The following is a 24009-nucleotide window of genomic DNA, read 5'->3' on the forward strand; positions in this document are numbered from 1 at the left end:
CCCAGGTTACGTCTGCTCTACCTGTCCTCCCCTTTTCTAGGTCCACTGGCCGCTGTGTAGGCCCTTCCTGCTTTCTGGAACCTTCCCTCCAGAGGAGTGCACATGCCAACACACAGATGGGCACACAGGGTTTTATTGTCTCTGCCTGGCCCACCGCTCTCGGCGTGGGAAGCCCAGGCTGGAGGACGGGGGCCAGGCTCAGCGGTGCCTCCTGCGGATGCACTGCAGCTCCTGGTAGATGGCGCTGAAGCCAGGCCGCTGCCCCGGCTCGTAGGCCCAGCACTGCTCCATGAGCCTGAACACGGCGTCGGGGCACAGCTCCGGGCAGCGCAGGCGGCCCCCTGGGGGTGGGCACGCGCCGGCATGAGAAGCGGGGCCTCTTGCCCACCGTGCACCCCAGGACAGAGGCGTGCTGCTTCCACACGTGGGCCTCTGCTCCCCATTTTCCCAGCTGCAGGGCGTGTGACTCCCTTGCGTGCGTGGAGGGGGGGACGCCCCGTGCGGCCTGGCACGGGTGGAGGGCCGGGCTGCGGCTGCCACAGGGGAGGGTTGCTAGTTAAATATCCAGAACCCCAGAGGGGCTGGCCTTACCCTTCTCCACAAACTCCCGCGTTTCCTGGTTGCTGAGGTTGGGGTACGGGGAGGCGCCCAGGCTAAACGTCTCCCACAGCAAGATGCCGAAGCTCCACACGTCGCTCTCGGAGGAGTAGCGGCCTGCAGGGGGGCGGGGGGGGTGAGGGGCTGCGGGCCCGGGGGCTGCCCACACCTGGGCCCAGTGTGGCTGGGGCCAGCTACCATAGTTAAGGGCCTCGGGTGCGGTCCACTTCACGGGGACTTGTCTGAGGCCCCCCGAGGCGGCGTAGATGCCGTCTGCCTCCTCGCGGGACATGCCAAAGTCGCTGATCTTCAGAACGTTCTTCTCAGTCACCAGACAGTTCCGAGCAGCCAGGTCCCTGGGAGAGGGGGCAGGGCCCTTCAGCCAAGGCCACGCCCTCCACACAGCCACAGCCGAGAACCAGAGCTGCTTCCAGCCCTGGTTGTCCTGGTCTGCCTGGATAAGGGCTGGGGGGGGGGGGGGAGCGGGGGAGAGCGGGTGTGGACAGCTCCTCTGTGTGTGTGTGTGAATACTGATGTGTGCACATGTGCATACACACATGTTAATGGCCCCCTGCCTGTGGGGGGCCATGTGAGCATGTGCATGCATGACGTGTGTGCACACGTGTGCCTGCCCGCAGCGCGCTCACCTGTGGATGCAGCACTTGCTCTCCAGGTACTCCATGCCGGCCGCCGCGTCCCCAGCCATTTGCAGCAGGGCCTTCACGCGCAGCCGGGCACCCTCCGTCCGCAGGAAGGTCAGGAAGTCGCCACCTGCAGGTGACGGCCCTGAGCACGAGCTCTGGGTCCCAGCCCAGGGCGCCCCTCACCCTGCACCAGCTCGGGCGCCCCTCACCCTGCACCAGCTCCATGACGATGTAGATGGGCTGCTTCTGTGTGCAGACGCCGACAAGACGCACGATGTTGGGGTGGCTGTACTGCTTCAGGATCCTGGGGGTGCCGCTGCTTAGGTTTGGCGTGGCCTCCCCCTGCCCCCCCCGCCTGCCACCCAGGAGCCCCGGGACAGAGGGCAGGAGGCCACAGGGGTAGAGGCAGGGGACGGGGCAGGAGGACCCGGGGCGCATGGCCGCTCACCTGGCTTCCTGCAGGAACTTGGCCTTCAGGTCGGGCGGAAGCGTCTCCCGACAGGACTTCACCGCCACCAGCGTGTTGTCCGCACGCAGACGTCCACTGAACACTTCGCCAAAGTTCCCCTGAAACAGCGTGGTGTCCCGCCAGTGCTCCGGGGGTCACCCGCCCCAGCGCCTGCCTTGGGCCCTGGGGGCTCTCGGGAGATTGCCCCCTAGTGATGAACGGAGGGAAAGTCACTGCCCTGGATCATTCTGCTGTGTATGTGCAAGTGCCTTCCTAAACAGTTTTGGTGCTCATTCATCCCCTGTACGCCAGCCTCTGAAGGGGCAGGAGGTGGAGTGCTGGCTGTTTTGGGGGTGGGGACCCTTCTCCATTTCCTGTCCAGAGAGTCAGGGTCTGAAACCAGCCTGAAGCAGAGGCTGAAGGGTGTCTGGCGGTGGGGCTGGGTGTGGGGCGGGCAGAGGGGGCATGGAGGTGGTGCACACTCACCCGCCCGATCTGCTCCCCCAGCACCAGGTCCTCATGGTTCAGCACCCACTTGTCCTGGGGGAGAGGGGGAGGGGCAGACGTCAGCCCAGAAGAAGGCGCTGAGCAACTCCTGGGGTGCACGCTTGTCCCCGAGGCTGGGGGTATGGGTCTGACAGACGGCCGGCCCACAGGGGCGGCGACTGGCCTTCCAGGAGAAGGCTGGCCTCCCGCTGAGTGGCACTGGCTTTTTGGCGCTGGCGGGGAGGGGGCGCTGCGCAGGGGCCTGCTGCAGCTCACCTTGGGCACCGCCCGGGACAGCACCACGCCGCTCTTCTTGGTGAGGGGCTGCTGCGAGCACAGCAGGTGGTCAACGAGCAGGGGGATGCTGGGAAAGCCGTCCCCTTCCAGCCGGTACAGGCCCTGCGGGGCACGGGGCAGGGTCAGCGGCCTCCATGGCTGCTGAGGGCAGTGGGGGTGGGGGGAAGGGGGGGCACCACCCACGGGCCCCGTCCAGCCGGGATGGGCGGTGGCAGAGAGCCATCGAGGTGGCTCGGAGGAGAGGGGCGGGGAGGAGGGGAGGCCCACTCACGTCAGAGCACTGGATGATGAAGTGGCGGGGCAGGCCGTCCCACAGCACGGACAGCACGAACTCCTGCTTGCCCTGGCTCTCCCGCACCAGGAAGTCCCCGGACTGCACCAGCAGCCCGGCCACCTCGGCCCGAGGCAGGGCCCCGTGGTACCACAGCTGCTCCTGCAGCGGCTTCTGTGCCTCGGGGACCAGCTGAACCGGGGGCGGGAGCTGGGGGCGGGGCGGGGCCACAGGGCCTGCGCTAAACCCTCTGGCCCTGACCCCCAGCCGGCAGCAGAGCAGGGGGCAGAGCCCGAGGAGGCAGACGCCTGGGCTGGTGCCTTCCCTTCCCCGCCACGGACCCCAACCATCCCCAGAGCAGAAAGAGCCACGTGGACACCGGGGCAGCTGCTCCTGGCAGCAGACAAGAGGAAGGGGACGTGGGGTGGGGTCGGGACTGGACGCCCAGAGCATGGAGGTGGGGGCGTGGGGCTCCGTCTGGGACCCTCGGCCCCCGCGCCTCTCCATCACCACTCACCGAGAACTTGGGGCGGAAGATTCCAGAGAAGTGGCTCTTAAGGAGCTCGAGCGTAGGCGTCCGCCCCCCTTCCCGCTCCTGCTCCTGGGGCCAGGGACACATGTCAGCAGGAGGTTGGGCTTGGGGAGGGGGGAGGGCGAGAGCAAGGGGCGCCCCCCTTCCCCTCCCACTTTCCCACCCCCCCCCCTGCGTGCAGCGGGGCGGGAGGCGGGCGGGGCGGGGCTCACCGAGGACGAGGTGGACTGGCGGTCCTCCTGCAGGAGCAGCACGGCGGGGGCCTCGCCCGAGCCCAGCTGGTCCAGCTTGCTCTGCAGCAGGTCTCGCTGGGCCTGCAGCTTGGCCTGGTTGCACAGCGCCACCTGCAGGGCCTGCAGGGCCTCCCCCAGCGCCTGCTTCTTGCCCAGCAGCTGCACCCTGCAGGCAGAGGCAGTGCCTCAGTGGGCGCAGGGAGGGGGGTACGCCTGTCATCCCAGCGACCCAGGAGGCTGAGATCTGAGGATCACGGCTCCAAGCCAGCCCGCGCTGGAGAGCCCGTCAGACTCTTCTATTCAGTTAGCCAGCAAAAAGTTGGAAGTGGAGATGCAGCTCAAGTGGTACAACACCAGCCTTAAGTGAAAACACTAAGGGACGGCGCGCAGGACCTGAGCTCAAGCCCAGGACCAACACACACACACATGCAGGGGTGCATAGAATCAGGGACTCAGTGTAGTGGGGGGACAGACGCAGGGGTGCTCACCGCTCGCGGGGGTGCGTGCTCTGCTCCTCATCCTGGAGCTCCCGCCGCAGCCTACTGACCGCATCCCGCCGGCCCAGCACCGTCTCAGTGGCCACGGCTAGGTCCTCAGCCACCGAGGTCAGCCTGCACCAGGAAGGCCAGCTTGAGAGCTGGACCGTCACGTGGGCCAACCTGTGGCTGGGCAGAGGCAGCGCTCCGCCCGCCCCGCCCCGCTCCTGCCCCCCTCGGTCCCCTGGACCCCACGCACGTGTGCTGCACGCTCTCCACGGTCAGCTCATTCAGCTGCAGCTCCCCGGGCTCCAGCGGCTCACCCTCCTCCAGCAATGACTCGTCAAACGTGACGCAGGGGGGGACTTCCGGGGCCGAGCTGTGGGCGGGGTGGACATGGCGGCGGTCAGGACGAGGCCAGAAGCCTGGCACCCAGCTGCAAAACCAGGTGACAACGCCCGCTTACCCGTGCTGCCGCAGGAAGCCTTGGTACTCGGCCTCCGGCTGGATGCGGGCGGCGGCCGCGGCCATCTCCTGGTGGATGGCCACCACCTCATCCTGCACCAGGCTGCTGATCTCCAGATACTCCTGCACAATCTCCTTCCTGCCGCACAGGAGGGGCCGGTCAGGGGCCCCAGGCGGGGCAAGACAGGCAGCTTACCCAAGGCCCAGGGTTGGCAAGGCTGCCGCACCTCCTCTCCCAAGCTGGCAGCCACAAATCATTTCTACTTCCTGAGTTGGCGAACCTGCCCTAGCCTCGCTGTGACCTTAAGAGGCCGTCCCAGAACCCACTGCGCTGCAGGAACTCCTACCCTGTGCTTCAGGGCTCCCAGTCCGGTCCCTTTCCTTGTCTTCACCTTTGCCCTGACATCGTCTCCCCTATTATTTCCCCCCTCTCTGATGGTGCCTGGACACTGTCCCTAAGCTTTTGTTGCACAAGGCTAGTGCTCTGCTACTTCCAGCTTTCTTGGTGATTAACTGAGACCCTTAGCTCAAAAAAAAAAAAAAAAAAACACCAGAAAACTGGAAATGGCAATGTGGGTCCAGTAGTAGAGCGCTCGCCTTAAGCTGAAGAGCTGAGGGACAGCACCCAGGCCCAGAGTTCAAGACCCATGACCAATAACAAGAAGAGTCTCATGGGGCTGGGAAGTTGGCTCAGTGGTAAAGCGCTTGCCTTGCATGCATGAGGCCCTGCGTTCGATTCCTCAGCACCACATAAGAAAAAAGCCGGAAGTGGCACTGTAGCTCAAGTGGTAGAGCGCTAGCCTTGAGCTGAAAAGCTGAGGGACAGCGCCCAGGCCCAGAGTTCAGGCGCCATGACCAGACCCAAAAAAGAGTATCATGGACTTTCCTGCCCAAGCTGGCTTTGAACTGTGATCCTCAGATCTCAGCCTCCCAAGTAGCTAGGATGACAGTCACACATTCCCGCTGTCTTTCCTCCCTCCACATGCTCAGAAGTTCACCTTCTGTGCTCTCAGTGCTATGGCTGGGAAGATGCCTTGGCTCCAGTTGGTTCAGTCCTGGGTGTGGGACCCATTGTCACGACCCCATGTCAGTGCTTTCCCAGGACTGGCAGTGGGCTGGGGGGGGGGGGGCGATGGGGGAGGGGCGCTGCGGGCTTACAGGACACGGGCCATCTCTTCATGCAAGTCCTGCAGCGACTGCAGGAGACCGGGCAGCATGAGCTGGTGGTGGTGCTGGTGGTGCAGCTGTGCAGCCCGAACCCCCAGCACGTAGCGATTGTGGTGGGCAAACAGCTTCCACAAGCAGCGCACGTACTTGTCCTTGGCCTTGTCCCGGTCCTTGTCTGCTGGGGGGGGTGGGGTGCAGTGTGGATGGGTACCTGTGGGCAGGTGGGCTCTGGGCCAGGACGCCCCACACCGCCAGCAGGGGGAGCCACAGACCTTTGCTTGCCTCCTGGTACTTGCGCTTGGCCTGGGCACTGTCCCGCGCCAGCGATCGGTACTGGTTTTTCAGCTTCTCGATGTCCTGGCTGTGGGTCTGGGGAGAGAGCGGGGGGTGGTGAGGGGCAGGTCCCCAGGAGAAGATTGCCTCTCAAGATGGGACCCTGCAAATGTGCTGCCATCAAGGTAGGCAGCACATCCAAGCCCATCCTTCTGGAAGAGTCTAGAGACTTCTGAGGAAGCTGGCGGCTAAGGTTAGGTGTGATGATGGACAGGTCCTTTGGGGAGACAGAAAGGCATGGTGAAACCATGCAATGAACACACACATGCACACGCATGAATGAGTGAACGGATGAATGGCAAGAAAGTAGAGCAGGCTCTATTCAGGGGCTGGGATGGGTGGGAGGGGAAGGAGGAGGGCGAAGGGAGGGAGGAGGGTGAAGGGAGGGAAGAGGGCGAAGGCAGGTAAATAAGGTCAAGTAGTTTATTTGCATGTAAGAAAACAATGAAGGCACCTGTTGAAATTGTTTTAAGAAGGGGAAGGAGGAGGAATGGGGGAAGGAGTGTGGTGGGAACACATTGTTACACAATGAAAATCCTTGGGCAACAAACATGCTAATAAAAATCCAAAGCCGAGCACAAGTGGCTCACGCTTGCAATCCTAGCTACTCGGGAGGCTGAGATCTGAGAATTGTGGTTGGAAGTCAGCCTGAGGTTTAGGAAAGCCCTTGAAGACTCTCATCTCCAATAAACTCCTCAGAAAAAAACAAGTAGTGCTGTAGTTGAGTGCTAACCTCAAACACAAAGAGGCTCAGAGACAGCACCAGGCCTTGAGTTCCAGCGCTAGGACTGGGGGGTAGAACAACAACAATGACCAAGAAAAAGGGCAGCTCCTCGAACTAGACAATATTTTGGGGAAATAGGTGAGTAATAAGGCCAAGTTGGCCACCAGGGGTCGCTGTGGTCCACGTGAGCCAGGCTGGCCCTGGTGGAAGGGGTGTGGCACTAAACGTGTTAGGAGCTCTGTGACCCTGGAGGGCTCAAGCTCCTGAGAAAGACAGCAGCAAGGAAATCACACAGCCTAGGCTCCCAGGAGCTGTGGGATTCACACCGTCCAGGGGCCCTAGACCGAAGACTCGGGCCGGGCCTTGGTTCCCCTCATGGGAGCGGGGCTGGGCGGGAGGGCGCGCCTCCCAGGCCCGGCCAGCCTCACCCATCCTGCGCTGGGCCCAGGCACAGACAATGCAGGGACAGGCCCGGCCGGCGCCCTAGTGGGGGAGGAAGGGAGGAAGCCGGAGCAGGACTGGACCGGCCGCTCTGGAGGCCAGGCCTGCGGTCAGGGACTTCCACTTCCCCCTTGGATGCAGAAGCTCCAGCGCGCAGTCCCCCTGCGGCAGGGCCTGCGTCATGGCCGGCCGGCCCTCACCTTGGTCAGTTCTTGCTGCAGCTGCTGCCACTGCTCGCTGTAGGCCCTGCGCAGCTGCTGCCGCTCGCGGATCAGCAGGCTCAGCTTGCTCAGGGGCCCTGCGTTCAGGTCCTCGGCATGCTGCCTCAGCAGCCGGCTCAGGCTCTCCGTCTGGCTCGTGATCTCGGCCCAGGACTGTGGCCCCGCGCCGGAGGGGGAAGCAGGCAGAGGGAGACAGACAATGGCTTCGAGCCCACCCCAGGGGGCTCTGAGAGTATGGGAGGGGCAGGGGCGCCTCGGGGAACCCCACCTGGCCGATGGGGCTGGCGGGGGCGCCACCCCGGCCCTGGCCGCAGCCATCCTGCAGGCACAGGTGCTGCAGCAGCCCCGCGTACTCCCGGTCGCTCTTCACCCTCTGGGCCATCCACTTCCTCATGCCCTCCAGAAAGCGCAGCTCGCTGTCCTGCATCAGCTGCACGGCCCCGTGGCCCTGGGCGCTGCACAGCTCAGAGGAGAAGCCCATGGCGGCCTCCTGCAGACAGAGACGGGGCCACCCCTGGGAGCGAAAGGCGGCGGCTGGAGTTGGCGGGGGCTGCGGGCACACAGGGGTCGGGGGAGAGCAGCCTGGTCTTGGGTGACCGGCTCCCCAGGCCAGGCCCCTCCCTGGGGACCCCGGGCCAGGCCCTCCTCCCTGGAGACCCCGGGCCCGGCCGCTCCCCCCGCTGGAGCTGCGCCCTCGGCGGGGCCAGGCGGGCCCGGGTGGGTGGGCCTGGGCAGTTACATCGCCGCCCCGCCCCCGGCTGTCCCGCCCGGGTTCGGTTCCCGGGGCGGGCTGCGGCTGCCCCGCACCGCCCGTCCCGCACCCCGGGTCCCCTCCGCCGCGACGCTGGCGTTACCGCGGGCAGGGCGGCTCCGGCTCCTCGGGCGGCGGGACGACTGCGGCCCGCGCCCGGCCGGGCAGTTCCTGATTCCGCGCTTCCTCCTCCTGCGGTTGCGGTTGGCTCCGGCCGGGCCTGGGCGGGCCGCAGAGGGGAAGGGGCGGGCCGGGCCCCCGCGCCCCCCGCGCCCCCGCGCCGGGCCACGGAAACGGAAGGGAGGAGGAGGCCGGGGAAGAATGGCCGAGCCCGGGGGCCTGCGCCCGGCGCTCCGGGCCGGCGCCGCCAGGGAAGGCGAGGCAGGGGGCGTGGCCCGCGGGTGGGCGGGGCGCGGGCAAGGCGGGGCCTGCGGACGGGCGGGGCGCGGCCTGCCGGTGGGCGGGGCTGCGGGTGGGCGGGGCGATGGCACAGTGGGCGGGGCCTGTGGGGTGGGCAGGGCCGGGGCTGGCCCTGGGGAACCCCGTCTCCAAGAGCCAGGGAATGTTGGGAGTCCTCGCACCAAGTCGGGGTGCCAGGGGGGCCATGAAGGGCAGAGGGGGAGTCCGGCAACGTCCGGGTGCCAGCCTGCGGTGGGGTAAAACTTCCCAGGCAGATGACCCGTCCCGCAGGCCCAGGCCCTGGCCGGGCCCAGGGCCGCCTCTCCGCGGGGAGGGGAGGAGGCGCGAGGCCGAGGTGCTGGGGGGGGGGGGCTTGGCTCTCATCTTGGCTGTCAGGCCCCGAGAGGCCCTGGCTCTGTCCCTGAGGCTGCATCCAGCTGCAGCCAGAAGGCCTTGGAGCCTGCCTGAGGCGGCTGGGGTCCGGCGGGCACCCAGGCCACCAGGAAGCCTACTGGCCACAGATTCCCCCCCCCCCCCCCCCCCGCCCCCCAGGACGCAACCAGCAATATCCCACAGGAGACAAGGGCCTGGTTTGCATAGTCTGCACGTTTAATCACTTTAAAACCTTTAACATTATCTCGTGTCCATTAAATAGAACCAACAATGCTGGGCCTGTTTAAATTACAAGGAAAAAAAATCACCGTGTGCCAACCCAGTATCTTACAAAACCAGCCAGGCCGGCCACAAGGGCAGGGGTGGGGGTGGGGAGGGCCCCCTGCCCCCCCCGCAGGTGGACACCAGAGGGCTAGGGGAAGCGCAGGGGGCTCCCAGGTGGGAGGGGACTGATTGTCCTACTGGGAGGGGTGCAAAAGGCACGTCAGAAGAGGGGGTCGGGCGTGAGGGACCGGTGCTTCCCCAGCAGGGCACAGTGATAGCGGGGCTCGGTGGCACACCTGCCCACCCCTGGCACGGAGAGCCAGCCACCCGAAGCCCTTGGCACAGCCCCACGCGAAGCACAGGTCAGCCTGCCCCCCACCCGGACCCCCTTTCCCAGAGCCTCGCCGGCCTGCCTCTTCAAGACTTGGGCACTGCCGATGCTCAGCCACCGGCGCTGCCCAGCCTGAGGGCTTGGTGGCAGTGGGGGAGGGTGGCGGCGGGGGGGGGGGGGGGAGGAGGCGGGTGGTCCAGCTGCTACCCCCGTTAAAAATACAAAAAAAAAAATCATCTAAAGTGAAATCATCACAAAGTGAAAATATATCCTCGAACAGCTCCTGAGATCCCCACAGGGGAAGCAGCATGGGGGAGGGGGCAGGGGGGGGCCCGGCGGGCCGCGTCCCTCCCCACCACCCACCCAGGGGCTCCTGGGCTGTGAGTGCCAACAGCCCAGCCGCCCCGGGCTCAGAAAACAGGGGCTTGGGCCCTGGCGAGGGGAGGGTGCTCGGGGGCCGGGGGCTCCGCGCGGCCCGGCCAGCCAGGCGGCCCGGGGGGCAGGCAGCCCGGAGCCCAGCACCTGCCTTGCGTGGTCCCTTCCTCCGCTCAAGGCTTCTGCCACTGGAGGCTCACCGGGGTGCAAGCCAGGGCCAGGTGGGGGAGCCCTTGGGAGGCACCTCCTCCTGCCCTGGACGGGGCCATTATTGCTTTAGAGGGGCAAGGAGGGGCGGGAGCTGCAGCCTGGGTCCCAAGCCCCAGGGAGGGCCGCCCCTCGGCACCGCAGGCCTCCGTGGGGCCTCAGCCTTGGAAAGCTGCCCTAAAGCTTTCACTCCTCTGTCCCCGTGGAGGGCGCGGGGGGGCGAGCTCCCTGCCCCCCGCTGGCTCAGGCTCCGGGTGGGCCCGGGGTTGGGGTGGGAAGCAGTCTCAGCTCCCCCAGATGCCCAGCCACGGTCCGAACCCAGTCCCAAGATAGAAAAATACTTTGGTGAGTTAAAAAGTGCCCGAGGCAGGGAGAGCGTGGGGCGCGTCAGGGCGCGTCACAGGGCGCTCTGGTCTCTGATGAAGGCGGTCCTCTCGCCCCGGCCCTCGTCCTCCTCCGAGTCGGAGGGGCCCTCCTCCTGCCAGGCGTCGGGCGGCAGCCCCTTGTAGGAGATGAGGCCGCGGTCCATGGTGTACACCTTCACCCCCCGGAAGCTGAAGCCGGAGCGCAGCTGCAGGACGAGGAAGACCGTGACGAAGACCAGCACGATGAAGGCGCAGCTCAGGCCGGCCACCACCTCGGGCAGGTGGGAGGGCAGCAGCCCGGCCTGCAGCCGCGGCTCGGGCTCGGCCTCCGCCAGCCGCCCCGGAGGCTGTGGCCGGGACTCGCGGCTACTCTGGCTCTGCCGAGAGCACGTCCGCTCCACGGGGTCCAGGCTGGCGTGGCGTGGGCAGCTGAGGCAGTCCGTGGGTGCGGGGCCCTGGCAGGTGGCACACGAGGCGTGGCAGGGGACGCAGACGCTGGCCCGCATGGTCTCCACGTCGTTCTCCGTGCTGTAGTGCGTGTCGAGGACTTGGGACGTGAAGCCGGCGGGACAGAGCTGGACACAGCTCTTCTGGTGCAGCGAGAAGCCTTCCTCACACACTGCGGGGGGAGGGCGGGCAATGGGGGAGGGCAGCGTCAGGCAGACGTGGCCTTGGGCTGGGGACCCGCAGTCCCCAGGCACGTGCTTCTCCCTGCCCCCCACCCCGCCACAGCAGCTCCCACGACTGACCCACGCAGGCCTGGCTGGACGTGAGCATCTTGCAGCCGCTGCTCTCCGGGGCTGCGGGGAGCCCCTCGGGGGCGGTACCGTACAGCACGAGCGTGAACTTGGTCAGTGTCCCTGTGGCAGGGGACAAGGTGGTGAGTTTGGGAACCTCCTCCCGCCCCCAGCACCGGACCCCACCGGGCCCCCGCTACCATAGTTGTTGGCTTCGCTGGTGTTCTCGATCTCCAGGACCCACTCGCCGGAGGGGTCCTCATCCCAGGAGTGGGTCGTCATGAACGCCCAGTCGTTGAAGCCGTCCGCAGAGTAGTCGTGCGGCCTGGAGGGGGCGTTGCACCCAGATGGGGCTCGCGTGGCTGCGGACCTGGGCACCCCCCCCAGGCCACGCCAACCACGGGCTAGACGTGCCCGGGGCTCTCCCGTTCCCCCACCGACGGACATTCTTAGCCAGGGATTCCAGGGGGGCACGGACACTTCCCAAAGGGGCAGCGTGCTGGCCTGTTACACGGGCAGGAACCAGAACTACAGGACACGGGATGCCCCACAGGACAGTGCGACTCCTCTGCCAACGCTGCAGCCCCTCGCCGACTAAGGTCTGATGACTGCCGGGGCCCATGGGAGAGGAACGGGCAGGACGCAGGGGGAGGCGGCGGGCACTCACCTGGCGGCCAGCAGGGTGGAGCGGGTGCCCATGGGGCTGACGAGGTGGATGGCCAGGTCCCCGCGGCGGTTGTAGGACAGGGTGAGCCGGGCCTGCGCGTGCTCCAGCCGGGTGACGTGGCTGGGCTCGCCCAGGCACGCGCTCACGCTCTTGCGCACCTCCAGCCGTTTGCCGATGTCCCTGGGCAGAGGACGCCGTGAGACCCCTCCACCGGCGCGGAGGCCGGCCCCACCGCCCCTCCTGGGGCCCAGGCCTTACTTGGGCTCCGTGAGGATGTCGATGACGCACTTCCGCTGGGGGGGTACCGTTGTCCAGTTCTGGGCCAGGGCCACCATGGCACCAGCGTCCAGCAACCCATAGCCGTACGAGTGGCTCACTGTGGAGGCAGGCAGGGAGGCAGGTCAGCGGAGTGCGGTGCCCGCCTGCCCAGCACCGCCTGCCGGAGCCCGGCCCCCGGCCCTCACCTTTGCGGCCTACGCCGTTGGTGGCCCAGTCGTTGGCATTGAGGTGCGCTGGCTTCGAGGTCTGCACCACCAAGTGCTGCATGTCCCGCCAGGTGAGGTTCTTGCTGCAGAGGAAAACGGGAGAAGCCATGCTGAATGCTTCTAGAAGAGAGAAGCTGGAGACTAAAGGTGCTTAGAGAGCACTGGGACGGGGCCAGAGGCTCAGCCTGGCATCCTAGTGACTCAAGAGGCTGAGATCTGGGGATCACAGTTCAAAGCCAGCTGGGGCAGGAAACTCCATGAAACTTTTTTTGATTGTGGAACCTAAACTCAGGGCTTGGGCATTGACCCTGAACTCTTTTGCTCAGAGCTAGTGCTCTACCACTTTGAGCTACAGCACCACTTCCGATTTTCTGGTGCTTAATTGGAGATAAGAGTCTCATGGAGGGGCTGGGAAGGTGGCTCAGTGGTAGAGCGCTTGCCTTGCATGCATGAGGCCCTGGGTTCAATTCCTCAGCACCACATAAGCAAAAATAAAAAAGCTGGAAGTGGCGCTGTGGCTCAAGTGGTAGAGCACTATCCTTGAGCTGAAGAGCTGAGGGACAGAGCCCAGGCCCAGAGGTCAGGTCCCATGACCAGACCTCCCCCCCCCTAAAAAAAAGTCTCATGGAGCGGGGTGCTGGTGGCTCTGTAATCCTAGCTACTCAGAAGGCTGAGATCTGAGAATGGAAGTTCAAAGCAGGCAGTAAAGTCCGTGAAACTCTTATCTCCAATAAACCATCAGAAAACCGGAAGTGACGCTGTAGCTCAAGTGGCGCCCAGGCCCAAAGTTCAAGCCCCAAGACTGACAAAAAAAAAAAAAAAAAAAAAGGTCTCATGGATGCTGGGAAGGTGGCTCAGTGGTAGAGTGCTCACCTAGCATGCTTGAGCCCTGGGTTTGATTCCTCAGTACCACATACACAGAAAAAGCTACAAGTGGCACTGTGGCTCAAGTAGTGGAGTACTAGCCTTGAGCAAAAAAAACTCAGGAACAGTGCCCAGGCCCTGAGTTTGAGCCCCAGGGGGGAAAAAAAAAAAATCAGACTTTCCTGCCCAGAAAAGAGGGAGCTGTGGCTCAAGAGGCAGCGCACTAGCCTTGAGCAAAAGGGGTCGGAGATAGCACCCAGGCCCGGAGCTCAAGCCCTGGGACCAGCACATGCGCACACACAGCACTGGGGTGACATGGCCGGGCTTACTTGGCCTCCAGGGTGAGCGCGATGATCCCAGCTGCCAAGGGGGCCGAGGCCGAGGTGCCTGTGTGAGACTCGGTGCACTTCTGCCGCAGGTCAGTGGTCACCTGCAGGGACAGCAGGGACAGTGGGGTTGGGGTCTGTGGCGGGTGAAGGGGCCTGAGAGGCCTGACCCACAGATCCTGGACACTGCCAGAAATCAGGATGCTCGCCTCTTCCACCTGCGGCCCTGCTAGCTGGCTCACCCACCTTCGTTTCTCAAGGAATAGAGGGGGGCTGGGAGGTGAGGGGCGCAGCGCAGGGTTTCCGGTGACGCCTGTGCTACTCAAGGGCTTCCTGGCCCCCCAGGTCTGCCCTGAGCTCAGCTTCCACAAAGCCTGGCCTGTCTCACAGACAGTGGGACTTCAGAGCGGAGGGCGCCTGGAGGGGGTCTGAGGGCCTGGCAGCCCCACCCAGCCCAGCCCAGCCCAGCCCAGCCCCAGGCACCACTCACGATCTGCTTCTCATTCTGGTTGCCGCTGCTGTAGGTGGTGGCCAGCGTGGACGAGCAGGCCTCGCTGTACCAGGGCACGTTGCCGAGCTGCGTGGCGCTGCTGATGGACAGCGTGTAGATGCTGTTGGTGTAGCCGTCACAGTTGCAGCTGTCATGCTCACGGCCCCCATTCCCCGAGGCCCAGACAAAGATGGAGCCCAGCCCCCCGCGGCCCTGCAGACAAAGTGGGCTGGGGTCACTGGGGATTCGGCCTCGGGGGAGAACCGGTGGCAGGGGCTGCTGCTGGGGAGGCTGGAGTCTCACTTTTGGGGGCTCCGTGCCCCCTGGAAAAGCCTGGGGGTCATTATGCCCGCTGACATAAGGCAGTGGAATACACCAAAGTGCCAGCAGGAGTAATCTCCCAGAGTGGCTCCGGACGGCTTTCCCTTCTCCATCTCTTGCTTTTAATGGATTTTAATGGATTATTACTCCTGTTGCTATTTCTCTTGTGATGCTGGGGTCAAAGCTAGGGCCTCAGACTGGGGACAGGCTCAAGAAGCAGAGCACCTAACCAGCACACCCCAGCCTCTGGTTCAAACTCCAGCACTGAAAAAAACGAAGAGCCATGTCTGTGCATGCAGAGCACACGCTACCACTGAGCTAACCCAGCCTCCGGAGTGCTTGAACAAATGCACGACATGTAAGTGAAAAGAGACAGTTCAGGGCTTCGGAAGGACCGCATTCAGCCAGCCCCGGAGGCGGGGGTGGGACCCCGTTCACCTGGCTGACCCCCCGGAAGAAGGCCTCCTCGGCCAGGCGGGCTGGCCCGTCCACCGTCTTGCCGTCGTCCTCGGGCCCCCAGCTGGCGCTGTAGATGTGGATGTGGCCGGGGTTCAGGCCCAGCGAGCGGGCCTCCACCGCGTCGGTCACCTCGCCGTCCAGCATGCGTACCCCTGGCCAGAGGGCGTGGGAAGGAGGGGGCTGCAACAGCTCAGTTGCCAGGGGGTTGGGGGAGGGGGCACCCCAGTCCTAGGAAGTGCCTGCCTCCCAGAGGGGAAAGGAGACACCGCCTCCTGCCCCAACCCCGCACCTGAGGCCCCTGCGGCAGTCAGAGGACTCCTGCCGAGAGGACGCCTACTCCCCACCCCGTCAGCAGCCCCGCCGAGTCCGGCAGCTCTCAGAGTTGCTAGGAACCCAAGAGAATATCCACACAGCCTGAAGGATCCACAGTGGGAATGTGCCAGGCAATGGCCAGACGGGAAGCGGGCGGAGAAAATCCCACCAAGGGGCAGTCTCACCTCCAAATGAGGGCAAGTGGGCGGGGCCACGGCTTCACTCAGCTCCAATAAGAGCAGAAGGGCGGGGCCACTCACCTCCAATGCGGGCGTTGTAGGCCACGCCTACACCACAGACTCCGTTGTTGGCCACAGCAGCCACCTCACCAGCACAGCGCGTACCATGCCTGCCGGGGCCAAGAGCACAGTGTTCGCGGGGTGTGATCCGCAGAACCCCCACCCACCAGAGTTCAGGCTCAGCCCTGCCTCCACGGGGGAGAGAGGGGGCAGGGACGAGAAGCCCCACTCTTGCCTGTTGTCATTCATCTGTGTGTAGCGGGGCTGGGGGTCAGGGTCCTGGTCGTTGACGTCAAAGCTGGCTCCCGGATCCTGGGAAGAACAAGGCGGTGTCAGGAGAGGCCTGATCTGCCATCAGAGCAGGATAGCCCCCTCCCCCCCCCCGCCCCGGCCGGTGTGCCCCCCCACGCCTCCTCACGTAATTGCCCGCCAGGTCTGGGTGGTTCTTCTCGATGCCATCGTCCAGGATGGAGACGACGACGCCATGTCCCGTGAAGCCCTGCGCCCAGGCCTCCCTCACGTTCAGATCCCGCTGAGTGACACCGGACTGCAGACACACCCCGTCCCGTGACTTACAGGGTGGAGCCAGGCGGGCAAACACCAAGCATTCCCTAGCCACCCCAAAACACTGTCCCCCGCCCTGCTGCTGAGAGGCCTGTGCTGGTGGGTGAGCCTCTGGGGAAGTGGGAAGGACTCCGGAGGGCAAGGTCAGGCTGGGCAGGAGGGGCAGGTGAGGGCAGGCCGGCCCGCCTCAGGACCTGGGGGGCGGCGGGCAGCTGGGAGCAGGGCCCCAGACACTGCGTACCAGGTACCACTGCTGGGGGAACTTGGGGTCCGTCGGCTCCTGGTATACATCCCGTTTGGTCCTTCTCTTCGCCACCTGCTGCTCCAGCCAGTGTACCTGGGAGGAAGAGGAAGGCACGCAGGTGGGCTCTGGCTCCTGAGAACAGTGGGGAGGGGAGGCTGGCAGCAGGGAGGGGCTGGCCCTTCGCACCTGAGGCTCCCTCTTCAGCCGGCTGTGCCACAGGCGGTGGGGGGACAGGGAGCGCTTCGTCACCGCTCGATGCCAGAAGTGGTAATAGTCGCCGAAGATCTGCAGGGGAGGGGAGAGGTGGGCTTTCCCTCTGCCGGTCTCGGGGGAGGCGGGATGGGTGACCAGAGGCGGCAGAGGGAGGGGAGATGGGGGGAGGTTTGCATGCTGCCAACGGCCCAGAGAGGCCATGCGAGGCCAGGGCTGCCCTCGCTGGGCGGTGCCGGGGTCTACGCAGCTATGCTGAGGAGCCCACAGGGAGCACAAGCCAGGGCTCCCAACGCACTGGCCACCCAGACCCGCCTCCTCCCGATGCCCGGGAGAGTTCCTGCTCCCTGGCGCCCCGATGCCTAACCTCCCGGCCCCTCCCCTGGGCAGCGTCCTCTGCCAGACCGGCAGGCCAGGCGGGAGCACCTACCTGGCCCAGGTTGTGAAACCCATGCTTTTGTGCCAAGCTGTCGGCCACAGCCGGGCCCCCGGGGATGTGCACAGCCCACGTGTTGGTGAAGACCTTGTGGCCACGGGCGTCAGCCACCAGCAGGACCGAGGCTGCTGCTGCCACCCAGAGCAACCAGGGCCTCAGCTCCATGGGGGGGAGGTGGTCTCCTCGGCCTGCTCACAGGACCTCGCGCCCGCGTCTCCTCCGCCGGCTCACAGGGCCTCCGATCCCCCGTGTTTGCTCGCTGCCTGGGACCCGGGGCTGGCTGGCGGGGGCATGGGGCCGGGGTGGGCAGGGCTGGGGGGCAGGAGGAGGACTGCTGGCTCTGAGAAACAAGAGGACAGAGAGAGTCAGTCCCACCGGGCCCTGCAAGGATGCCCTCGAGCCCACCCAGAAAGGGGCCGGGAGAGAGGGACGAAAACACCCAAATGCTCCCTAGAAGACGGCTGGACCAAAGCATGAGCCCCCAACCTCCTCCCAGCCTCCGTCCACCAAGAGAACAAGCCCAACACAGGAAGCGTGGTGGCTCGACTCGCTCCAAATCACAGACGACAAATAAAAGCTCACCACAATCAAGGGAAGAAAGCTCCATTACAAAGCACTATGTACACATGATCCCATTCTGTTCTTAAAAACTATTTATACCTATGTATTTATACATAGCCCAGAACACAATCTGGAAGGGCGCCCGCTAACGTGGTAACAATGGTTCTCTCAAGATGGCAAGACCCACGAGGGCTTCCTTTCTGTGTCATCGCTGAGCTCCACAACACCTAAGTATGTTTTATAAAAGCATAAAATGTTGGGTTTAAAGCCTTTTTTTTAAATAAACGAGGCCTATCCAACTCTGTAGGGTTTCCTAGTTCCACAAGACAGAGTCAGCCATAGTGACATGAAAAGACCCCCAGGCTGCAGAGAAGGGGGCTAGGACTGGGGGGTCGGGCTCTGAGCCCTGGGGCTTACCGAAGCCTCACCCCGCTCCAGGGCTGGGCAGCCAGGGGTAAAGTCAGCGCTTCCGGGGTGCCCGCAGCACAGCGGCCTGGTCGAGGCCCCTACCTTGCGTAATGTGAGCCAGGCAGCCAGGCCAAACACAGGCTGGCCAGCCAGGAGCGCCCAGGTGAGCTCAATCAATGGGCCACGGGTTGTTTTTTCCTCCCTCAGTAAACAGACAGTGGGACCGCTCCGCCCAGGGCCCCATAACTCCCCGCCCGAGGGCCCGACTAGCCAGAAACCCTAAGGAGGGCAGCAGTGGGCGAGGTCTCGGGGGGCCACGGGGTACCCTGTCTTGCGTCAGGCTCCCTGAACCTCCTCCCTGCTGCAGGGTGCTGCCATCCCCACGGCCCAGCCCAAAGGAGGTTCCGCCGGACGGTGAGATGGAGGAGGCACCCAGAGGCCTGGAGACTGGGGGGGGGGGGCTGCCCCTCCAGGTCACACCCTGTAAGCAGCCAGGCGACTCCACACCCGGCTCAGAGTATTTTCAGTTTACACCAAAATAACCTGACAGCTGACAGTAGAAGACAAGCGTAGAGCAGCGCGTCCACACCCCTGCAGGGCAGAGTCCACTGGGGCAGGCCTGGGGCCACAGCCCCACCTCACCTAGGACAGATAAAGCCAGCGGGCTAGACAGCAGATACCCCAGCCCCAGGGGGAAAGGGACCCCATGTTCCCAGTTAAGAACTCACGGGGGGTGGAGCGCTGGTGGCTCACGCCTGTAATCATCCTAGCTACTCAGGTGGCTGAGATCTGATGATCAGGGTTTGAAGTTAGCTTAGGCAGTAAAGTCTGTGTGACTCTTCTCCCAGTTAACCACCAAAAAGCCAGAAGTGGAGCTGTAGCTCAAGTGATAGAGCGCCAGCCTTGAGTGAAAAAGCTCAGTGAAAGCATGAGGCCCCGAGTTCAAGCCCCGACACAAAACCACCACAACGTGCAGCCTAGGGAGCAGAGGCACGAGCGAACAGGCCCTAGTTCACACTTCTTTCCACACAGCTACCTCTAGTCCAGATGCCAGGCAGACACCCTCTGACCACAGTACCGTGAACCCCAAGGAAGCCCTCCTAACCAATGCCGGGGTCCTCTGGGCCTAGCCCAGGTTCCAACACGCAGCGATGGAGCCACAGCTGCTGGCTGTTAAGTAGGAGGATGGTCAACAAACTATCTAATGCAGCACCCCAGAAGAAAGATCCACAGCCCCCCCTCTCCAAGAGAGCAGGCCTGCCGCCTTCCATGCAGGGTCTGAGCTGGGCCAGCTGCCCTCCCAGACAGAGGGGAGATTACCCTCAGCCCCCAAAAAGAGGCAGGAGCTGAGCACGATGAATGAACAGGCTTCTCCCCACCCCCAGCCCAGACTCTGACTCACCCTCTGAGTCCTAGTGGCCTCAAACCAGGAGCTTGTGTAAGTCTAGCTTCTCGAGATCTGTCTTGCCAGGCTCTGGGCTCCGGTTCTTCCCCATAAAGCCCCAGAGCCTCCCGGCATGGCCGGCTAGCCGAGGCCGGGCACGGCGACCCGGCCGGGCATGGCGACCCGGCCGGGCACAGCTGCACAGCAAGTGGCGGGACCTCGGGGAGGCCCAGCCAGTCTGTGCCTCCCCCCGGACCCCCTGCCGGGGCACTGCCCCCAAGCCGGCCTCCTCCACCGCCGGCTGCCCTGGGGTCCTCTTTCTGGGCCTCAGTTTCCTCGGCGGTTGAAAGCAGTTGGACCAGAGGCTGGCAAACTTTTTTTTGAGCCACAGAATTCTCTTTTAATGAAACAATAAACAACTTCAGGTCTCACGTGGAGGCGCAGCAGAGGCCGGGCGGACCCAGGCTGTCGGGGGCCCGGCGGGGTTGGCCCCTGACGGGCGGCTGCTCGACCCGCGCTAGGCCCCGTCCCTGCGCCCCGCACCCGTCCCGCTCGGGGCGCCGCGCGGGCGGCCGGGCTGGCCCTGGCCCACCAGGTGGACGAGGCTGCGCCCGTGACACGGGGGACCCGGCGGCCCAGGCTGGGCCCGGCACCGGCCGTGGGGAGGAGGAGCTGGCCGGCCGGCCCGCCCGGGGTCCGGCCCGGTGCACCGGGCCCCGCGCACCTGCGACCCCACGCGGGCCGGCGGCGAACGACCCCGTCTGCGGCCGAGGCGGCCCCGGCCCCGGCCCCGGCGGCTCGCAGGCCGGCCCGGGCCCCGCGCAGCGGCCGAGCCGGCGGCGGCCCCGGGAGCGCCCGGCGCCCGCTCCCCGCCCGGCCCGGCGGAGCCTCGCGGCCGCTTCCTGAGGTCAGAGGGCGCCGGGCCCGGCGGAAAAGTACCGGCGGCGCGCGCCCTTCCGGCTCCCCGCGGCTCCTCCCCGGGCCGGAGCGCCGCGGCCCCGCGCCCGCCCCGGCCCCGGCCCCGCCGCCCCCCGGCCCCGGCCGCTCACCCTGGGGAGCCCGGGCGGGGAAACTTTTCCGGGCGGGCGCGGCGGCGGCTCGGCGCCCTCGGCCGCGCGGGGAGCGGGCGGCGGGGCCGGGGGGCGGCGCGGTCCCCGCGCCCGGCGGCGGCGGCGGCGGCGTCACGGCGCGGCGGCGGCGGCGGGCGCGGCGGCGGCGGCGGCCCGGCCGGCGCGGGGCAGGGCTCGGCCTGGGCTCGGCGGCGGCCTCGGCCCGGCCGCGGCGGCGCGGCTTGTTTACCCGGGCCGCTGTCACGGCGGCGGCGGCGGCGGCGGCGGCGGCCCGGCTCCGCCCCTCGGCCCGCCGCGCCCCGCCCCGCGCCGCGCCGCCTCCGCGCCCGCCCGCGCCGCCGCCGCCGGGACCCGAACCGGAACCCGGGGAGCCGCCGCGCCGGGCGGCCCCGCCACCGGCCCCGGCCCGGCCCGGCCCGGCCGCAGGTGAGGAGCGGGCGCGTCTCCTCGGAGGGGTCCGCGGCCCGGGCCCCGCGCTGCGGCCCACGCTGCTGGAGCCGCCCAGGGGGCCGGGGAGAGCCGGGGAGAGCCGGGAGGCCCACCGCACCTCCACCCCACCCCGGCCCCGGCTCCCAAGGAGCCCGAGGCCCGCCGCACCTCCACCCCCCAGCGCCCACCCCGGCCCCCAAGGAGAGGCCGGAGGCCCACCCCACATCCACCCCCACCCCCCACCCCGTCTCCCCGTCCCCCCTGCTCCCAAGGAGAGGCCAGAGGCCCACCCCACGTCCACCCCCCAGTCCACCCTGTCCCCCCCACCCCGGCCCCCTGCTCCCAAGGAGCCCGAGGCCCACCGCACATCCACCCCCCATCCCGTCCCCCCTGCTCTCGGGGACGAGGGGAGAACTGGGGAGAGCCAAGAGGCCCACCCCATGTCCACCCCCAGCCCCTCATCTTGTCCCCCCTGCTCCCAAGGAAAGGCCAGAGGCCCACCCCACATCCACCCCCCTTCATCCTCACACCAGCCCTGTGGGGCACCCCTTTCGGCTCAGAGCTGCGCAGGGGTGGGGGTGGTTACTTGGTTACTTGCCTACCTTCTGAGCTCAGTCCACCAGTCTTGTGTAGTGGAGACAGTTCCCACAGCCGAGTACTATGAGGCCTCCTGACAGACTGCACACCCCGGGACGCAAGGGCCGTGGGGTCCTTACAACCCATGAAGCCGGCTGGTTCCTTCTGGGCCAGGATGTCCCCCAGAGAGGACTGGGGGCAGTCCAGGTAGCCCCTGCGAGCCCCACACAAGGTTGGGAGACAATACTCCAGTACTGACCCTGAGGCAGGAAGTGAGTCACAACTTTTCCTTGAGCTCTGAGCAAGAGGATCCTGTGGAGGGGCAAGGGCAGCCCCACCAAGCCCAGGCGGCGCCCCTGCCCCTCACCACCCCCAGGTCAGCCTGGGGGGGAAAAAGCAATCGCCTCAGGTGCCCCAAGTGGCGGGGGGCTGGCCCCAGGGGCCTCAGAGGGCAGAGCCGAGGCCCGGGGCCCTCCAGACACTCCAGCTTCCAGTTACCCTGTGTGGCTCACAGGTGAATTGTGGAAGGAAGGGCACAGGAGCAGAAGAGCGCAGATCAGCACCTGCCCTGATTTGGGGGGGGGGGGCTCTACTTTGGTCCACTCGTACTGGGTGGGAAGATGTTCACAGAAGATTGTACTTTGTAGGGAGACACTGGTGTCTCAGGCCTGTCATCCTACATACTCGGAGGCCGAGAGCTGAGGGCCGAGGTTCAAAGCCAGCTCAGACAGAAAACACTAGCCTTGAGCAAAAGAAGTTCAGGGATAGTGCCCAGGCCCCCAGTTCAAGCCCCAGGACTGGCACGCACGCACACACACACAGCACCCCAAAACTCTTACTTTGCAGCCATTCAGCTAACACACAGCTGGAAGCTGCTTTGGAAAGACTCCCGTCTCCGGCTTCGCCAGCGCTCTCAAGTCCGGGGCAGGTTTTTTCTTGCCATCACTCCCCACCAAGCTTCGGAACCCAGGCTTGGAGAGGCGGCCTGGGGAGCCCCAGCTCTGCGGTGCATGGTGAGGGGTTCGGGAGGGGCAAGGGGTTCGGGAGAGAGCAGAGCCCGCAGCTTGTGCCTAGGAGGCATCTGGGAGGAAGGGCGCAGCTGGCCAGGCCTTTATTCCTGTGTGTGGAGCAAATCCGCCAGGCTCCTAGATAACCAGAGTTCCCCAGCCCCCTCTTCTCCCCTGGAGTGCTCTGGGAGCCCCCATTTCACAAGCCTGACCCCCACTCAGGCAACCTCAAACAAAGCCGCCAGCAACGTGCACACCTGGCTTTAATCACCCAGCCACTCGGGGAGGGCAGGAGAGGACGTCATTGGCGCTTTCTCCGAGCGAGTGGGTGAGACTGGGGAGCTTTGCGGTGGTTCTTTTTGCTTACCTGTGCGTTCAGCGGCCTGCAGCCGCTCTTACAGCGCAGTAACCACCACACTCTTCTGTCATGCAGTCGGATAAAGCGCGCCCGGGCCGCCCCATCCAGCCCCAGAGCACCCGGGCTCCGTGCGGGCCGAGCGGCAGCGGCAGGCGGGCCTTCACCTCCCAGGGCAGGGCCCTTCCCAGTCTGGCTGCACCACTTGGGGAAACCCCTTATAGGACTGAGCTGGATATCTGTGGGTGGGGGGAGGAGCTGGGGCTGGAAGTGACACGCGGTGACATATCTGGTCACGTTGAGACTGGCTCCCCCCTCCCCCCCTTCTCATGTGCCCGTTTATTGGGGTGGCTCTGCACTTACCATGTACTGCCAGGCTCTGCCAGATCGAGGCCCTGGGTTTAGTGGCTTGCTGGGGCCGGCGTCAGGCCTTGCTCTCACCCTCCACGCCCAGCCCGCAGTCAGGCGCCTAATGAATGCTCTGAGTGAAGTCCTGTCTGTCAGACATCCATCCTCGGAGCGCTGTGGGACGCTGGCCTCCTTAGGAGGTGACCTCTGGACGCCAGAGCCAGGTCCCCTGACCTCACATGACCTTGAGCCCCAACACCTGCCGCCCCTCCTTCACCTGTAGATCCAGAGGTGCGGGAGCATGGGGTCTTTCTCCGGTGAGGGTTCTGCACCGGGCACTCCTTGCGTGGTGGGTGGGACCATGGCCGCCTCGGGAAGTGTTCTGGGCCTCGCAGGACGCTCACCACCCCCCAACTCTAGTCAGCAGATGCCAACCGACGGCCCAAAAGGTCCCTAAAGACCAAATCGCTGCCCGAGAGAGCTGCTGGGGCACAGGAAGACAGGAAATGCCATCCAAAGAGAAGGCAGCAGCGGGAGCTGCGGGCCCGGGCTGAGCCCCGAGGGCTCTGAGCACACACACTGATGGTCCGACCGTCCTCGGCAGTGTGACAGTGGCGCATCCTGCTGATGAAGTTAACAACTGGGATCCCCCAGTTCACTAAGGTGGCCAGGGGCTGCAGGTGTACCCCCAGTAGGCCTCGGTTGCCTGGGGGGCAGGGGGAGGCCGGCTTCTAGGTGTGGACAGACCTCAAACATTGTTTACTGGAATACCGCAGCGAGCTTGCAGTATGTCATTTAACCCTCAATAAAGCCATTTTACAATGTATTTAAAGTGCTTAAAGTTTTAGTGCTTGCTGTGTGCTACTTTGAACATTCACTTTCTGAGTAGCCCTGTTCTGGGCTGCCTAAATGCAAGTCAGAGCAGGACTTAAAGCAAAAGGAGGGGCTCAGGGGTAGAGTGCTTGCCTAGCATGCATGAAGCCCGAGGTTCGACTCCCCAGTACCATATACACAAAAAAACCCAGAAAAGTGGCACTGTGGCTTGAGTGGTAGAGTGCTAGCCTTGAGCAAAAGAAGCTCAGGGACAGCACCTAGGC

General features: G+C 65.4%; 2 protein-coding genes and 1 long non-coding RNA gene across 7 annotated transcripts; 1 reads left to right on the forward strand and 2 right to left on the reverse strand.

The window, feature by feature from the left end:
* Positions 1–117: 117 nt before the first annotated feature.
* On the reverse strand, positions 118–8443 carry Fes (FES proto-oncogene, tyrosine kinase). 4 transcript variants are annotated; one of them, XM_070043305.1, is made up of 19 exons: positions 8190–8443; positions 7604–7825; positions 7315–7488; positions 5889–5985; positions 5608–5794; positions 4451–4588; positions 4244–4363; positions 3997–4119; positions 3488–3674; positions 3261–3344; positions 2744–2953; positions 2452–2574; positions 2176–2229; positions 1690–1808; positions 1451–1545; positions 1245–1368; positions 796–953; positions 592–714; positions 118–341 (listed from the first exon to the last, which is right to left on the reverse strand). In XM_070043305.1, exons 2-19 carry the CDS (start codon positions 7814–7816, stop codon positions 199–201), a joined length of 2472 nt encoding a protein of 823 aa, XP_069899406.1. In that variant the 5' UTR covers positions 7817–7825; positions 8190–8443; the 3' UTR covers positions 118–198. The 4 variants fall into 4 exon arrangements, with proteins under 4 accessions (XP_069899406.1, XP_069899404.1, XP_069899405.1 ...); XM_070043303.1 differs by having other exon boundaries at positions 7604–7849; XM_070043304.1 differs by having other exon boundaries at positions 7604–7885.
* Positions 8444–9072: 629 nt separating this feature from the next.
* Positions 9073–20272, reverse strand: Furin (furin, paired basic amino acid cleaving enzyme). 2 transcript variants are annotated; one of them, XM_070043307.1, is made up of 16 exons: positions 20177–20272; positions 16769–17114; positions 16315–16413; positions 16126–16221; positions 15739–15867; positions 15556–15632; positions 15342–15430; positions 14749–14921; positions 13990–14202; positions 13503–13603; positions 12289–12392; positions 12083–12200; positions 11825–12004; positions 11358–11482; positions 11170–11280; positions 9073–11039 (listed from the first exon to the last, which is right to left on the reverse strand). In XM_070043307.1, the coding sequence occupies exons 2-16, from the start codon at positions 16937–16939 to the stop codon at positions 10453–10455; spliced, it is 2373 nt and encodes a 790-aa protein (XP_069899408.1). In that variant the 5' UTR covers positions 16940–17114; positions 20177–20272; the 3' UTR covers positions 9073–10452. The 2 variants fall into 2 exon arrangements, with proteins under 2 accessions (XP_069899408.1, XP_069899409.1); XM_070043308.1 differs by lacking the exon at positions 20177–20272 and adding an exon at positions 19146–19699.
* A 262-nt stretch (positions 20273–20534) lies between these two features.
* LOC138842095 (uncharacterized) lies at positions 20535–23738 on the forward strand. The gene is made up of 3 exons (XR_011376594.1): positions 20535–20623; positions 22049–22215; positions 23333–23738. It is a non-coding gene; the product is annotated as an uncharacterized lncRNA (long non-coding RNA).
* The last annotated feature ends 271 nt before the right edge of the window (positions 23739–24009 follow it).

The sequence above is a fragment of the Dipodomys merriami genome, unplaced genomic scaffold (genome assembly GCF_024711535.1).
Source record: "Dipodomys merriami isolate MVZ:Mamm:240054 unplaced genomic scaffold, mDipMer1.0.p SCAF_33, whole genome shotgun sequence".
Classification (NCBI taxonomy): Eukaryota; Metazoa; Chordata; class Mammalia; order Rodentia; family Heteromyidae; genus Dipodomys; species Dipodomys merriami.

Excerpts from the sequence above, each read along its gene's own strand:
- Fes (XM_070043305.1), bottom strand. The coding sequence starts at position 7,816 with ATGGGCTTCTCCTCTGAGCTGTGCAGCGCCCAGGGCCACGGGGCCGTG. Across the intron at positions 5,986-7,314 it reads TGCAGCAAGAACTGACCAAG|ACCCACAGCCAGGACATCGA; the intron begins GTGAGGGCCGGC and ends CTCTCTCCCCAG. Across the intron at positions 715-795 it reads ACCCGAGGCCCTTAACTATG|GCCGCTACTCCTCCGAGAGC; the intron begins GTAGCTGGCCCC and ends GCCCCCCTGCAG.
- Furin (XM_070043307.1), bottom strand. The coding sequence starts at position 16,939 with ATGGAGCTGAGGCCCTGGTTGCTCTGGGTGGCAGCAGCAGCCTCGGTC. Across the intron at positions 13,604-13,989 it reads ACCAGAATGAGAAGCAGATC|GTGACCACTGACCTGCGGCA; the intron begins GTGAGTGGTGCC and ends CTGTCCCTGCAG. Across the intron at positions 11,483-11,824 it reads TCCACCCTGCTGGCCGCCAG|GCCGCACGACTACTCTGCGG; the intron begins GTGAGTGCCCGC and ends CGCCCCCTCCAG.